Here is an 18,093-nt window from a genome sequence, read left to right on the forward strand (position 1 = left end):
TGTTTGCATTCTTCTTCACAAATGGACACATTATTATCTCTGTAAACATTGCCTTTTCCCTATTATATTTTTTCTTCTGCAAGATTAATTAGATGTTGGAAAGTCTTGTACTATATCCTGTGTGTCTCAACCTTTGTCTTCCACACGGAAATTATCCATTTAGAAGGAAAAAGACCTCTTGTTTTTGTTTTTTTTTTTCCAATTTTTTTTTTTTTTAACACTTTACTTGGGTCTACCTTTCTGTTAGATCTCTTGCTTGTGCATCTCCTTTGTTACTCAAGCCTTCCATTTTAGTTTTCAATTATTATATTTTTCATTTCTAAAAATTCTATTTAGTTCTTTTTAAAATGTATCTCTTCATTTTTAGTAGTTTTTTTCTTATATTAAATCACTTTTATATGAAATATTGATTTAGTACTGTATAGCTGAAAACTTAATATTAAAGCCTTTGGGGGTATGAGACTATTATTTGTTTCTGATGATTCACACAACTAATGCTGCATTATTTGTTTTTTCTGATTTTTAGACTGTGAATTTATATTTGCAGGCACCTGATCTGTGGGCTTTCTTCTGAGGCCTATATATTAAGGGTATCTTTCTCCAGGGATGATTTTTGTTTGCTTCTATAGGGCACTAAGCAGTACTGACATGAATCCTCTTAAAAATATAATGATTAGAAATACCAACTATGTAAATAATGTAGATTCCACTACTAAATCCCTGTGAATGTTAGTTCATGGCTACTAATTTGCAAGGGAGCCTTAAATAAACTCCATAGATAGCCATGACTGAGAATGGTAATTTTCACTACTGTCTCTTCAGGTTTTTCATTTTATTAAATTTTTTTTTTGGTAGGTGGACACATACCTTTATTTTATTTATTTATATGTGGTGCTGAGGATGGAACCCAGTGCCTTCACATATGCTAGGCAAATGTTCTACTGCTGAGCCACAACCCCAACCCCTTCATTTTGTTTTAGTTCATTGTTTCTTAAAGGATGTAGCCTTTCAGGGATCAAGTCTCTAAGTGAAGTGGACTCTGATCTGATCACTCTAGGCCAGGTTTTGGCAACCTTTCCCTCTAAAGGGTCAGGCAGTACATTTTCTGTGGCAACCACTCAACTTGAATTTTGCAATTTGAAATCAGCCTTAGAGAATATCTTGACAAACAGATGTGACTGTGTTTCAATAAAACTTTAAACTTTATTTACGAAACTAAGTATCTGGTCATGTTTGGCTCAGAACCATACTTTAATGACCCCTGTCCTAGACTGCTGCTCTCACTATGCTACTGGCCACAAGAGGTTTCTTTTGCTTTTTCACTGACACATCGAGTCATTTAAAAAGGGTTTAAAATATTTTAATAAACATTTTTAGATGTTACATAGCAGAAAATCTTTCACAGTTTCTATTCCATGACAGTACCAGAAATAGAAGCTCTGCATTTAAACATCTACTTGCTAAAGGAATTTAGGGCAAGACGTCTCCAGCACATCTGGTCTTTCCTACAAGTCCAATTTCTTCAGTAGGCCATCTCCAGATGCCTATTTTTGTAAATAAAGCTTTATTGGAACACAACCACACCCATTCTGTTTTTTCCCCTAGACGTGTTTTCTATCTGCTTTTCCTACATGACATGCCTGCCTATTATATTGAGGTTCTTCAAGAAAGTGTCTTGAACTGCCATTCTTTCCCATTCCTGAATGCTTCGTACATATTTCCCCCTTTTCTGGACTGCCCTCCCTTCCTTTCCAGCAGAAGTTTGGTGGATTTCTGTTACTCCTTTACCCCTCGTTGAAAGCTCTTCTGCATAGTTCTCCCTTCCCAAAGCTGCTACTTGGTCCTTGGTGTGCTTCCCAGAATTATGCCCATTATTACAACTGCCACACTCCATTAGCATTGCTAGTTTCCCAGAATGCCTCTTTGTTGGGAGGGTGGGAATGAGTGTCCTTTACCTTTAAATCCCCAGTGCCTGGCACATGTTTGTAATTCAATAAACGTTTTATTTATTTATTTGCTTTTGAAAAATTGAATTAATGACTAAGTAAATGAGTGACTATTTAGGGAATGGGATTTTAAACAATTCTCTGTTTAAACCCTCATGGTTTTAATCTTATCTCAATAATCACTGACTAAATTAGAATCTCCTCAATCCAATCTTGTTTATTATTCTGGGTTAGTCAAACCTATGTCTGTAGTGAAGCACACAAGGACACAGATTACTGATGCATCACACCCAACCAGTAATAGGGAGGCCATTTATTGTCTCTAAAGTAAAACAAAAGACACAGTGCTTTGTTTCTCTTTTATTGCAACCCATTGCAAGGTCAAAAGTTTCACGGAAATATAGAAACTACAAACCGGGTGAATTTTTTTTATCCACTCAAAAAGACATTAAAGACAAAGGACCAGAATTTTCCACTACAGCAATATATTTCATAGGCTTTATTCTGAAAATACTGTTGACATTTTGGAGAGGATAAAAAGCCCTGCATTAAACGTGTTCACATGTATGGATGACATTCTAAGCAAAAAAAAGAAACTCTATTGCCTAGAAAAATTATTTTAAGCCTCATTTCAAAGCATCTAATGAGAACACATTCAACAACCATCACAGGATCACTTGAGGTGATGCTTTTCCTGGCTGTTTTTTTGAGATTAATGCTTTGAGGCTGGATATGTTATTTCTACCGATTTCTACAAATGTACCAAAGCAGTTTTCCAGGTTATGTTGTATCAGGCTTTTGGATTAGTCAACATTTTAAAGAGTAAGTGCAGTCCCCCCGCAACCCACCCCCCGAAGCTAAAGCATGTTATAGTGCTGTACTTTAGATTCAAACAACTTAAAATTAAAAAAAAAAATCAATTATACACTCTGAAACCATTTCACAACCAAACTGTAATACTCCAAATGTTATTACAACTTTGAACTGAAATTGTACCATCTATATCATCGACGGTTCTCCCTTCTTTTGTCCTTTTTTAAAAATTATTTAAAATATAGTGTGACATATATAAAAATTAAACTTTTGTTTATTCACTCAAGCTACTATTACTATACATACTGTCTTATAAATTAGTTTTGGGTTAAAAATCAGTTAAAATATTGTGAAGTAAGATTTTTTCATTGGTGGAGAAATGGATATGGAAATGATACCGTTCAATGTGTAAGAAGAAATACAGTTTATTAACGGTAAACATCTTTTTCTTACACAAATTTTACTCCCTTCAAATTAAATTAGTAACCCATTTAGCTATGGGAAAAATATTCTTGGTGCTTACTGACTAGATTTTCTTAACTGATTGGGATTAAAACCAAAAATGCCACATCAGAAACATGTTGACATAATCAAAGGAAACAGTTGTTTACAAAAAAGGAGTCATTATAAACACATGAATGACATTCATATATAAGGCTATCTTTTGTTTCTTACATCTAGTATCACTTTAGCAATGTGGAATTTATAGGAAATGAACTCGAACCTCCGTATATCTGTTAAAGATCAAATAACAGTTATGTCCACATCAGGGAAGAATAAATAGCAAATTCACAAGTCAGGGTTTTGCTTCTAGTTCTACTGAGAAAGATAATCACTCTTTAGCTTAAAAAGGCTCCCTGCTGTCTTGATTATAAATCTAGACATAGGAAAGGTTACTTGAGCCTGAGTCCCTACAATGAATTAATTGTAAAGATGTGTGAAATCAAAACATATATTCATTTACTGATAGGTACTGTCTTAACTGAAAGCTGGCAATCTTTAATTAACCAAAAATACTTATTTCTGGCAAGTGTAAACAGAATCTTAATGAACAGATTTTTAAATTTTTTCTTTTTAACTCTTACATTAGCTTGCAATAGATCTTTGCAGTAGCATAAGAACTATTCAAAAATGACATGCTCATATCCAAAAAAATCTGTTCTAAAACCCAAGGTAAAAGGAAAAAAAAATCAGTAGGAAGATTGTCTACTTATATCTCGCTCATTAATCTTCTATTAATGTGACTACCCCCAAATCTCAGAAAAATGCTTTCATAATTACCAAAATTAACAAAATAATGAAATGATCTGTAGATTTTTAATAACTGCTCACCATTAATTACATTGGTGGCTTCAATGTGGACAATGCTAAGATTAGCTCCAAATATCACTAAAATATATCCTGACCAGTTACTATCCATAACATAAAAGCTGACACAATGTTAATGCAAAACCAACTAAAATATTTAGTACTCGACAGAATGCATTTGTAGAATAATGAATAATTAACTTCTGTGAGCTGGCCAGGGGAGTTCAGATTGTTGCCTCCATATAAAAAATTTACAAAAGGCTTTATTCTCTCTAGTCCCTAAGTTGCCCACCAGACAGCAAGTTGACCACCTGTGGACATACTGAGTTAGGGAGAGTCACACAGAATGATATATATGCCCCTCAGTGGCCTGGAGGAAGGCCATTCTTTCAGGAAACGATTTACAAAGAAACCACCCTGATGTGTATGTGTGTTCACCCACACGTGGGGGTATGTGAAAGAGTGCAGGTAACTATGTGTATATGTGCTGGGAATCTTGAAGAGTACTGGTTTCCAGCTTCCAATTAGTGCAACATCACTTCTGTTCTGGTTTCACCAGTAGAAGCACACATTCAACCCCATCAAAAAAGAAAGTTGTCTTTGGGGCAACTTCTCCAAAAGAGGCAGAAATTAGAAGCTAAAAGTAATACATCTAATTCTTTGACTCTATTTTGAAACAAGAAGTTGTTTTATTTTTAAGATAAAGAAGGCTTTGAACATAAAAACTAAAAGGTTTGTGGTTTTCACAATCTTCAATTTTTAAGGAAAAAAGTCAGCCCACCTGGGAACGGATGACAAGTGAGCTTATGCTATGCAGTAGGCAAACAAGACACGAATATACACTCCTGCACACACGCCGGCAGGTGACAGTCAAAACCTTTCCAAGAGATCACTTGCCCTGCTGAATGATCCAAGGGGACCTACGTGTGGGCAGGAGTGTTAGGAAGAGGCGGCAGACATGTTGGGGGTCCAGCCCATCTGGTAGGCTCTCTCCAAGGTCCTCTTGCAGTCCTGCAGGACGGTGCTGAAGGTGATGTGGGGGTACTGCTGCACCAGTTGTTCCACTGTCACTTCATTGACCTGCAACCCAAGAAGCACACCATTATGCACAGGGACACCTATACCGTGCAGCTGCCCATGTTCACGGGCATGCTGTGGCCTTCTGATGGTATGGCAGCCCTAGACTCATTTCTTCTTAGTGTAAGGAATTGTTTTGTGGAAGGTAAGCTTTTCTTTTGTCTCACCTCTCTGATTTCTCATTACTATCCCTACCCTTACAGAATTTTTCATTTCTTGTGGTGCTGAACTGGGGTCTTGGGCATGCTAGACAAGTGCTCTACTGCTGAACTATACCCCCAACCCTTGAATATTTTTTTAAAGACATGAACTCAAAAAATCAAATGTGCTTCCTAAAAGCACAAACGATTGTGATTTTGTCAAGATCTTAATAATGTCCATTGAAAATCTAGTGCTTGAGAGGTAAGGAAATAATAAGATAGCATTCTAATGCATACTGACATCATTTTTAGGACAAATATTGTACAATGTGGGAGAGGATGCACAGGATTCTAGATCGAAGGGCTAGGGAAAATGTTTATTTTTCTTCCCTTTAAATGTTAAGGCACTGCAAACTTCACGTCCCTTTGTGAAAAGGGCTGAAATGTGAGGAATCAATAATTAAAACATACATGGCTGGCAGGTCAGGGATGGCCCCAATAGACCTTAACCATCAAAGATACCACCTTGATTCTTGATTAGACAAGGCAATCAGACAGGCCTAATTAAAACTAACACCTTTACAATTGCTGTGCTGTGAAGGGATTAATTTGTCAATTATTTTTAAGCTGATTGCAGTTCATATCACAGAAGTAGACAGCTTCCTTCATCCTTTAGATAAATAAATGATTAACCTAAGAACCACAACTTTTAGTAGCTTTATTTAAAATCTTTATTGAACACTTGGGCCTTTTCAGATATATCAATATTTCATTTATACTAAGTAAGCTATACTAAGTGAGTCTGAAAGAAGGCTCTTGTGATATACATTTTTGAGAATCCCTCTTGATGTCCATTATTTAAAAAGATCAGGACCACCAGGAAAAACCTAAAACAACATCAAACCCTTACTGTTTGCTTTGAAAACCTGCTCAGAAATATGATGATCATGAAGTTTAGTTGTCTGTACTTTTCTGAAATAACATGGTTCCTTCTGGATGATCTGAAAAATATATTCCATGTTATTGTTTTTAATATTGAGAACTGATAATATAGCATTGTGTTTACAATACTTAATCTCTGTTGGGGCATTTCTCTATTCAAGACTTGCTTTTGGAATCCTGCTTTCACGTTACTTTTTAAGATTTGATTTCCTTGACTTGTAAAAACAAGATAAAAATACTTTTCCCAAAGTCGAATGTTCGCTCTTATATGTGGATGCTAACACACAACAAGGTGGTGGCAAAGGGAAGAGCAGAAGTTCGGTGCATTAGACAAAGGGGAATGAAGGGAAGGGAGAGGGATAGGAATAGGAAAGACAGTGGAATAAATCAGATGTAGCTTTCCTATGTACATATATGAATATACCACAGTGAATCTCCACATCATATACAACCACAAGAATGGGATCCTAAGTAGAACAGTTATACTCCACATATGTATAATACATCAAAATGCCCTCTATTGTCATGTATATCTGACGAGAACAAAAAAATTTTAAAAAATGTTATAATATGTTTAGCATTGTGACTAACATTAAAAAAAATCTCCTAAATGGTAGCTCTTATTATTGTAGCAGGTGCTCAATAAATGGTTATTGAAAGTGAGAGTTAGTTAATAATATATTAAGACAACCTATGTTCTATAGTGCTAATAAATACTGTTCCACCTATGAGATATCTAAGAACTAAACCATGATAACTGTGATTGGAATGTTCACACTGGAAAAGTAGTCTTTAGAACATATTTCATTTACAAGAAGAAGCATTCCATCATAACACTTTCTAGAGGAGATGCCAGAACTTATCTTTATAACATAGCCCAGGTTTAAAATACTCACTGTCAGGAAACTCTCCCATTCCTTTAACTGTGGTTCCCCACACTACAGTTAGGTTACCCTTCTTCCCCCTGCCACAAACATACCCAGAATGATGCAAGTTTTACCAAAGGAAAGCTGAAGGCATTTGGTCAGAGACCCCTCAGAAAATCTGCACTGCATTGCAAAAGAAGTGTATGTGGTCCAGACCACTTAGTATTCAAGGAAACTACTAACTGAAAAATAGATGAGAAAAAAAATAAAGAAAAAACATTTAAACCCACTATAAAGACACAGGAACTATTTTCTGTGGTACATTTTTTCCGACCTACACATGGGTCTGTACAAAGTTTTGTACCTAGGGTTGACAGGCAATTTATTTTGGAAAGCCAATTTTTAAAAACAGAAAATATCTCTGTGATAACTGTTTCCCAGGAAAAGGCATATAATTCACCTTAAACGAAATTGATACATAAAGATAGGGATTTATGGAATACATAAATTGGGGATAATTTTTCACCTTAGTAAAGACTTGCATGGTGGGGTTAATTTATTTTGTGAGCTCCCCTAATATATTTTATACATCCTTGGATTTATCCAAGTTCAATTTATTTATTTCTATTGCATAAAGTAAGGTATATCTGTAGCTGAGAATAGAGGTGATACTATGTTAATTCTCTGACTTTCATAGGTATGGATAAGAATAAACAAGTTGGTTTCTTATAACTATATGAAAAAAATGGTACCACTAATCCTCTGTGAATATGTGTCTTCTAAGCAGTCCTTTCACTAACTGTGCTCTGTAAATTCTAGAAAACAACACAGAAAGGAAGATGCAAATATTCCATTTTAGAGCTTTGTTGGGTAGGAGTTATTCAGGGGAAATACATATGCTCACACTAGGGAAAGTTCTATCTTTTACTTACAACGTCCCCTGGTGATATAGCATGATAAATTTTATATTAAAGTTATGGTCATTTACTTCTCAGAAGTACAAATCATGTTCACTTCCTCTTTGTATGGACTGCATAAGTGCTTCAGTGCTGTAGAGGAGTTAAGACAACAGGAATATCCATATCATTTTAAACCCTACGCTCACGTAGAGATTTCTACAGATTTTGTCATGTGCAATTCCACTTGCTGGAATAAAAAGAATCTTTCTTTGTTCCAACTCATAAAATGTATGTAATATAAAAAAGGGAACATAGAGATAAAGGTGTTTTTTCAGCATTTCCCCATGATTCTTGGTTTTCTATATTCAGTTTTCCCCCTTTTGCTGAAAACTATCAATGGCAATTCCTATATTACACATGAGATTTGAAAAATGCAGTGTATCTTCCTGAAGAAATATGCAGCAGTGCCATTTGAAGAAATTACTGTGATTAAAGAGGGAAAAAAAAAAAGCATGTACCATAGGTGTTTTAAAAAATATATGAAAGATTGGATTTTATAGTTCTCTCTAAAGACTGTACAACCATAATTTAAATCTGCAAAATTATTATAACTCTTTTTAAGGTAGTGGTAATTTGTCTGGTATTTTAATCTATTTTGAGTTAACATCTATTAGCACTTTTTGAAAATGTGAGGCAAATTGCTATGCTAATTAAGGTAAATCACACCATAATTTCATTATATTGCTGCTGCTGCTGCTGCTATGGAAGGTGAGGAGAGAACCCTCAGAATTCGGGAGATTCAATTTAACCAATTTATCTAGACCACCATAGCTCCCCCTGCTCCTTATCAGTACTTTCTCCAGAAAGTTCCAGGTAAGTGTAAGCCTACGCTGGAATTATTTTCTTAATGATAACTGTTGTCCAAAAAATATAATTTCTGATAAAATTTGCTGAATAAATCATTTACATTGTGATTCTTATTTCCTCTATAATTCATGTTATAAAACAGAACATGTTTCTTGTTAGGAAAAGAAACATGACATTTGAGAATATCAGGTCACATTTAAGAGTAAGCCACTTAGAGTCACTTGTTCTTTAATGGAGAAAGTTTTCCTACAGAAAGTGAACACTGTTTTAAATACCAACAAAATGCATTATTCCCAGATGGTTAAGTTCCTTGGCAACAAAGAGTATTTTAGTTATCTCTTTGTTTTCAGTCCTACACACACTGTCTGATATGTTCTTACCCCATTAGAATATAAGCTCCATGAGACAGAAATTTTTGTTTTTTTTTCACTGCCAAATCCCTAGTACTCAGAGCATGCCTAGCATAGAGTACATACTCAATAAATATCTCCTGGATAAATTAATATATAAGTAGCCTCACTGAGTATCCATTAAGTGGAAAAGCAATGATACTGATCAGAAATTTTAGAGATAAATCCATCTTCTTCCAATATTGTGCCAGCCACAGCAGTAGCAGCCTAAAGTCTTGACATTATGGCAACTCCAAATTCCTTAATTCTTTGAAATTCATACCCACAGTGATTCTCTGGGCTATTATCTTTTCTGTTTGAAATCATGGGTACCCTATTTCTAGATGCACATTTTCTGAACCCTCTAGTAATTTTTCACCAGAGAATAAAGGAGCTGATGATGGTGGTTCGGCAATTTTTGCTGGGTCATGTGTCTATCAGGTAGTACTCTAGAGATGACTAAGCTATACTTTGGATTAATTGATGGCAATCCTCCTTATTGGAGATCAATGACACACTACACTGGGTGTGTAAACTTACAGACATTCTAATGGTACTAGATGTGAGCAGAATTCCAAAACTTTGCAAATATCACACAGTTCCAAGGACTTGATACTTTGGTTTGCACCAACACTCAACTTAGGAGAGGCTGACAAAAGACTTGGAAAATTTTGTTGACATTTAAGGTTCCTTCGGATGTCCAAGTTCTCTGATGGCAGAGAGGGAACTGACTTAGTCAGAAATCTTCTGACTCAAAGCAATGCTATTTCTACTGATTGCTTGGGCTTCAGGAGTTGATATGTCTTTACCCCTACCTGGAGGCAAATGGAAATCAGAGGGGCTTTGTTTTTGGGTTGGTTTTATTGTCACAGTGGTGTTTGGCATGTGGTACTCTGGGGAACATGCAATAGATTATTATCTCCAGCCCATAATGACCCACATTTCCAATGATAAACACAAAAGATTAGGATTTTATGTGATAGAAAATTGTTCAACTCTCTTCTTTTCTTTGGTATGGTTTATTTTGGTAAAACACTTAAAAAGTTTTGTTAACCTTTTACCCTAATAAGCAACAAGGCAAAATAAATGTATATCCCCATTTCAGTACAGATGGGGGAGGATGGGAGGAAATTATATTCAGTGAACATCTACTATTTCCCAGGCATCTGAACATTAATCATAACATAGATGGACTGTGACTCAGGCAGAATTGGTATTTCACACAGAGCCACACTACTAGTAATAAATGGGATTGAATTCAGGACTCTAACACACAGTGCTTTCTTCATTGAACAACACTTCCCTGACATCTCAGTAACATAGTGAGGTACAGAAAGTGTCAGATGGGGGCCTACTCACCTGCCCAGCAAAATGTTCCTAACATTCATTTGTAACATTAAAAATAAAATGACTGTAGTTGGTGCATATGCATGTGCAACACCCTCCCCCCACCCCACTCCCAAGTCTTTGACCGTCTTTTTGAAATGGCTTCTCCATGGGGATGTAAATGATAATGGATTCCACTTGGCCTGCAGAATATGCTGTTGTAGAGCTGTGGGTGCACGAATCTTTGAAGTCTGATAGAAATATGATAAAGTTGCAAGACTAAAAAGAGACCTTTTGACAGGGCCAACTGCAACGATGGTAGAAACTGGCATTGCTTTCTCTTCCATCTCTCTCCTGAACACATTTTCTCCTGTTCCAGAGGTAGAACATTTACCAAGTTCCTTCTTGGAGTTTATATCCCAGCAGGGACAATGAACAACATCAAAGTTTGAGAAGTGATCTTAGGGGAAGATAAGTTGCTGTGGAAGGAAGCCCACAGTGGGCACCTGATGTTCCCCCAGAATGCTGGAAAGGGGTTTCCAAAAGAAATATTTAAGTGGACATCTGAAGGACAAAAGCAGGAATCAGTCTGTGTATCACGTGCATTAAATACATACATACAATGCAGAAAAGAAACCAGTTCATGAGTTAGTACCCAACAACTAATCATCCTTTACTTTGTAAACTATGCAGTGTGTCTCTTGCCTCATCCAGCAAACTAAAGCTCTGCTCCGAGGAGGAGATGAGCAAAGAAAATGGATCCCTGTCTGTGCAGGTGGGAAAAGTAAGGTGCCCACAGTGCATCTGTGAAGGTTTCACAAATAGCACACTCAGCTCTTGTCTTCTAATTCAGGGCTCTGGCCCTCACACTGGTCTGTCACTCTTCACAGACTCCCTGGGCAATGTCACTCACTGCTAACAGCCCCAGGGGCTGACTCCTAGCGGCCCAGAGGCACACTGTTGTCTCTGGGGCAACATTCCTCTGCAGTCTGATTTTCTGAGTTATGTGGCTCTCTGCAAAACTGTACTGTATATCCATGGAACCTGGTATTTACCAGGTGCCAGCAAGTCTTTGTGGATAATGCATATTCAAATAAACCCCACCGCTCTTTCAACTACTGCCCACAGGCTCCAAGATAGGCACACATTGAGAAGGACAAAATAAGAATAATGCAAGGCTTAGTACCACCCCAAATTTGCATGTAAAGGAGACAGGTCATCAAAGTGTGGTTTAAAATATTTTAACTGGAACACTAAGAAAAGAATAAAAGAGCAGATGATATGTTGATTTTCCCAGAACCCTCCACAGCCAACATGCACCAACCCTCTGTGGCCTGCAGAGTTTTATGGTTTTATTTCCCTCCCTCTGCAGCAGGACTTCTCATGGCCCTGAGTGGGTGACATAACACATTTTGCTCAGGTTTCCCTTTGGTTAGAGCAGGAAACTGGAATCTGCCACCACTTGAACTGTACAGTCTCTCATTTCTTTCCCTTCAGTAGCAAGGGCAAACTTCCTTGCTTAGTACCCTGTTCTCTTTCTCTTGCTTATAAGCAACTTCACATCCCCTTCCTTTCCTCTTCCTTTCTTAAAACAAGATCTTCTGCCAGGAACCCCACAGTGATTAATATATAGCCAATATGGATGCATGTTTAGTGGTATGGGATGAATTAAATTGTGTCCAATCCAGAGTGAAAACAAGGATGCAGTGGTTGTCATCCCACCTGCTCAGTAGAATCACCTGGGAATATTTTATCCCCAATGCCCAGGTCATATCCCAGACAATTATATCAGAATCTTGGTAGAGAGGGAACCAGGCATCAGTATTTTTAAGGCTCCCAGAAGATTCAATGGTGCAGTTCAGGTTGAGACCTATGGGTCTAATGCTGACTGAAATGATCACAGAGGGCACAGGTGATTCCTGCCCTTAGGAATCTGAAAGCAAGACCTAAATTAAGATTATTTAAATAAAACAAGTGCCCACCTACTTCTCTTGATGCTCTCTATACTAAACCTAGTCTGCAGTTCTGGAGAAAATAAACTGGTGCTCTTCTTTCCAACTACTTATCACTGCCTGAAACAAAAGGTATTTTTCTTTGAATGTGGTAAGATCAGACTGGTTTCCTTTCTTTCAGCATCTGGCCTTAGGTCTCTAGTTTAGCACAAAGAAGGCTGCTACCCAATCTCTGCAAAAGCTGATGGGAAGGAACGAAAGATTCCTCTAAGCACGGTTCTCATATGAACCTAGTGCTTCCTCAAGGGACCATTCATGTTGTGGGAGGACAGGATACTCATGAATAAGCATTTAATACAGTTTTAAGAAGAAAAACTGAGTGTCTCATTGAAGCCTAAAAGTTACCCACGGAATATGTGAGTCAGCTGATCACAGAATACCCATAATGCAGTATACCTCACACATGAACCTCATATTAGTAGCCTCAGGTATGTAAGGATGTACTTTTTAAAATATAGAGGTAAGAAATATTACTCTTGGGTGGCAAAAAAGAACTCATCTAAAAATCCAAAGCATAGAAAGAGACAGATACAGGTAGTGCAATGAACCTGACAGAGGCAGTCTCATAAATTCAGTCAACTTTGTCAAATGCAGTCATTTCATTTCAGAATCTGCAATGATTGAAAGTGCTATGCTCTGTCAATATCACAACAGGCCTGGCTTCATGCTGTCTCTTTTTCATGAAATGTAGGTTGCCTGTTAACACTAGCACTGCTTCTATTCACTTGAATTAGCACAGTGAGAAAGCAGCAAAGAACCTGGAAGGATGGGGATCACAGAAACGCCTGCAGTGTTAAGTGAGAATTGGGGCTCGCTAACCTGAAGCCTCTAATTAGAGATTAGTGTGACAGGAAGTCCAACAACCTGGCTGTCAGAGAAAAAAAATTAGCGACATTTTCATTCCCTGTATCACCAAGCAATCCTCCACCAAGAAGGATGTTTCAAGTCAGGTACATGGTCTTGCATTGGTTAATCTGAGCCACAAACTGCTGGTCATGGACTTGATCCATTGCTCAAATCTGTACATTTGCACATGCAGCAGAGATGAGAACCAAAACAGATGACTGTGGGGACACCAGGATGGAAAAAGTCACTTAAAAGCGTCATCTCTGGTGCTTTAAACGCTTCAGTAAAAGAGCAACTATTTGAAAAAACTGGGTCCTAATAAGATAATTAATGTAGTCACTGAGTGGTAAGTGCAATGTATTTATGGAACACATCTGGGTGTTTCTAAATTAAACTCTTGAAGTTAAGCTGAAAAACATAATTGAGAAGGAAAACTCTGAACTAAAATATGTTTTCTTTTGTGTCTAATGGCTGTCTTGATTTCAGTTTTTATTTTCTTACACAAAGGCTAGGGTAGTGGTAATCACCAAGTGGGCACCTGATGAAAAAATGTCTTTCTAAAATTGCAGTTTCCATCCAGTAAGATTTATGGATTTGACCTGCTTCCTAAAACAAATTTATTATGAGCAAAAATTTATCTTGCTTGAATGTGACCAGTAAACCTGTAGATTAAAGAACCTGAAAAGAGGGATATTTTTTGGCTTTCAGAAGAGGAACTGTACACACACAAATCAGAATGTTTCAGTGTTGCCCTCTGAAAGATGTCAACCATACAGTGGAGGCCTGAACTGTCTGTCCTGAGCCCCAGGTACTTTCAACTACGCTCAAAATTCCCAGCTGCAGCAAATTCACATTAACTCCAAGGTGGAACTTTTCTTCTTTATATCCTTTCATTCAGATGCTTTTTACAATATATCATATTATTAAAAGGTAGTGGGACATATGATATTCAAAGTTGCTCTCAGCTACATAAATCAAAATGTAGATTTAAAATAAAGTAATAAAAGGAGGACTGTTCTGGATGAAGACATTGCAAACAAGAAACATAATCTAATCCATTCATCCACCCAGAATTCAATACATATTTATCTAGCAACTACTATGTACTAGCCACTGTTGTACAACTTGGTAAAATAACACAGAAGAACTTCCATTCTAATGAGGACAAGGAGAGTGATAGGGATGAGAAAGATAAAAATTAATTACCATAATAAGTAAGAGCTACCATTCATGGCTTGCCTCATGTGAGGACATTTATACAAATTAACTCATCCCTCTCAATAACCAATGAGATAGGTCCATTTTATAGATGAAGGGAGGAGGCACAAAGAAGCAGGAAGGAGAGAGGGACTACAAAGGAGAGAGTGGTTACCATACAGATGTAGCTGCCAAGAGATGGAGCAAGCCAGGGACAGAGAGATAGCCACTTATTTGGTGACACAGAGGGCACTGGTCACTTTGAAAAGAGCAGCACAGTGTCAGGGTGAGGATGGAAAGAGATTGTAATGAACAGTGAGAAAGTGAGGAGAACTGTTCCTAGACAATCTTTTTTCAGAAATTTAATAGTCAGGTGGCAGAAAAAAAAAAGAACTGTAGAGAGTTAGAGCTGAAAACTGACTCAAAATCAAAGTGAGGGTCTTTGTTCAGACTAAAACTAATTTTAAATGCCCCCTTTAAAAATAATTTGCAATTTCACAGTATTCTAATTGTCTTTTTGCTTGTCTGTCTTTCCCAGGATGCCCAGGATCCATGGGGTAGGAACTACATCTTGTTCACTGTTTTTCCTGACCTGTCACCTGTCACAGTGACTGAAGCAAAGTAAGTCACTCAATAGATATTTACTGAATAAATGAATAAAATATATGATAACAGTAAGAGGAGAAAGTCTTGGGTTTTCTCTGAAATACTACTTACAAACAGGAACAGCATTTTCTCTGGATGCATCATGGCAGGACCTGACACCTGCTGCTGAATGCCCAGGTCTCACTGTAGGCGGAGCTATTTCCCCTCCTCCTGCAGGAACCCCTCAGTCTCTTGGGCCACTGCAGGACACACGTGCTTCTACTTGGTCAGATGATCCTATAACCTAATTCTTTCATATTTCAAATCAAAGCTCCAAGGAGACTATTTACTGCAAAGCAATGATGCTTCAGGATACCTTCAGGCAAACTTCAACAAAGCATTCTACCTACCCTACAGTATTCAGGGAACAGTAGTTTCTCTTCTTCCCTCCTTTTTAAAACAAACATAACAATTTCATTATTCTTCAATCCCACCCCATAGGTGAGGTGAGTAAAACAAGCAGTTGCTTGCAGTACGTTCCCTTAAAGTTTCTACACAGATGTCAATTTTCCTGAAAAACAAACCAAGCAAGTCTTAGCCTGGACATGGTCATTGGACATGGCAAGTCTTTACTCTGTTCAAAAACAGAGCTGAGACCTACTGGTCTCTATGTTTCTTCTTCCTCTATATGTTTCCCTATAACTTAATGGGCCCTAATGATTTAAAAAAATCTATTATTTTTAAGAATTTCTGCCTGAGTTTCAGGAGGTTCATTTTTCTAAGATCTTAACATGTGAATTTATATTCATGGCTAGAATATTATGACTCTGCTAAGGATAGGTGGCTGTTAAAATATCACATAAATGATTCCAGAGTAGGTATGTATACAAAAATAATAATAACAATATTAATAATAACAGAAGTTAACATTTATTGAGTGCTTACAATATGCCTGACTTTGGATTAGGTTCTTCACTGCAATATTTGTTTGATCTTGTAGTAACCCTCTGATGTGTTATTTATCCCCATTTTTCAGATGAATCTCAGATTAAACTAACTGAGGCTTTTAGAGATTAAGATCCTATAAACAGTGAAGTGATAGAAGAATTTGAAAACCTAGCAGTCTGACACTGATGCTCACCAATTTAACCTCTTCCATAAAGCTCTGTGCCAGCATTTCTTGGTTTAATATTTAAATAGTGGAAAGTAGCTTCAATTCCACTTAGGAGTTCAAGTGAATAGGGTTGGAAGAAGAGGAGATGGGAGTGTTTGACTAAAATGAGGTTGAGAGGTAAGCTCTGAATTTCAGCTGATGTGTTTTTCCCTGTTTCAATTACCAGCAATAATCAGGAGAGGGTTGTAAAACTGTGTTTTAAAGTGCTCCTATGTGAAAATCACCTGGAGAAACTGTTTTATCAGCAAAAGGAACAAGATGCTGATGCTTCAAGTGAAGGACTTAAGTTCAGATTTTAGAGCCCCAGCTACACTCTCACCATTTTTCATTGCCCCTTTCTTTGGGAGCACGTGGCGTGGTGGGCCGTGGGGTGAGGTTATGCTGCTCGTGACAGAGGACTGCACAATCTAATACAGTCAGACCACTCCTCTCGTATTAGGACAGAATGTTTTCTTTTTTTTTTTTCACTTTATTTTCTTTGATATGGCATTAATTTTGAATCTTAAATTTTGGCCAAGGGCAATGTGAAAACAGCTGTGCACATGTAGCAGGGAAGAGGAGAATCCCTGCAGGTATACACTCTGTTTCATGGCTGAATTGCTACCAAAACAGTCCTGGTCACAGTGACCCACAAATTATTCTTCCCTTAAACTGATTTTTCCAGTTAGTTCTGTATATTAGTTACAGAGTCCTATATTATTTTCCCCATAGGGCTTTCCTGCTCACGATTCCTAAACAAGCTGATAAAAATTCAATCTCCACAGAAATATTTAGGTTGTTGAGGCTTTCTCTTACCATAATTACTTCCTGAAAAATGCAGTGGTCAAATTTTCCTGAATATTTTTATGTTCAATTGGGCACACAAAACTTGGCCCTTGATCTCATAAGGTTGTAAACCAGACTCCTGGCTTGAGAGAGTGGGCTGGTTTCTATTACTTGCTTTCTGTATTAGCTTCTCATTGATTTCGTTAAATAAAAATCTCTCTACCATTTAAATGAGGAACTCCCTGTGAAAAATGGTATTTCTTATGTTCTGAAGAACATAACAAACAACATTTATTAAAAGAAATCACTTATCTCTCTCTCGACTAAAAACTTCAGGAACTGGGGCCGGTGGGAGGAAGGTCTTGGCAGTGGCAACTTGATGAGAAATGAATTAATTCGATTATTTTCACAGTGTGGATCAATAATAGCAGCCTCCACAAGAGGCCCCTGGCCCGAAGGCAGCTGGATAATCAATAGGATCACACAGAGGCAACTCTCCTCCCCCAGCAGCCTCTCTGATCTTTTCTGGGCCGACTCTTCACGCCTGTGTAATTCTAATTTATGTCAACTAGAAATCAAAGAAATTCCAAGAGGCTTTGGTCATAGGACATTGGGGTGGACCTTTCACAATCTATTTATGTCTATTCCTTAAGTCAAGAGGCCCCACAGCCCTCCAGGCGCCGCTACTGGCCAAGAAGAAGAGCTCCCAGCAGATGGGCAGCTACTTGTTCAGGGCAAGGTAGAGAAACTGCTTTGGGTAAATCAAGGCACACTTTCTCCTTCTCATCTATAACTCTGCAGAGACATAAGAACTAAGCATGTTAAGCAAAAGCTTTGCCAAGAGTGGCTCCCTCAATAACGCTTTTTAATGATACCCCAGACGCTGGCATTTTCAAATCAAATGAACAGTGTATAAAATTAGTTCTGCATGAAGTTAAAAA

The 18,093-nt window shown here is 37.5% G+C and overlaps 1 protein-coding gene across 1 annotated transcript in view; it reads right to left on the reverse strand.

Annotated features, from left to right (window-relative positions):
• Window positions 1-2,290: 2,290 nt before the first annotated feature.
• Window positions 2,291-18,093, reverse strand: part of Fbxl17 (F-box and leucine rich repeat protein 17) — a 515,989-nt gene continuing 500,186 nt past the window's right edge. Inside the window, exon 9 of the mRNA XM_047555024.1 lies at window positions 2,291-5,147. Coding sequence (XP_047410980.1) covers window positions 5,007-5,147 — 141 coding nt within the window. The 3' untranslated portion in view covers window positions 2,291-5,006. The remainder of the gene's footprint in view (window positions 5,148-18,093) is intronic.

Source organism: Sciurus carolinensis, chromosome 6, assembly GCF_902686445.1.
Source record: "Sciurus carolinensis chromosome 6, mSciCar1.2, whole genome shotgun sequence".
NCBI lineage: Eukaryota > Metazoa > Chordata > Mammalia > Rodentia > Sciuridae > Sciurus > Sciurus carolinensis.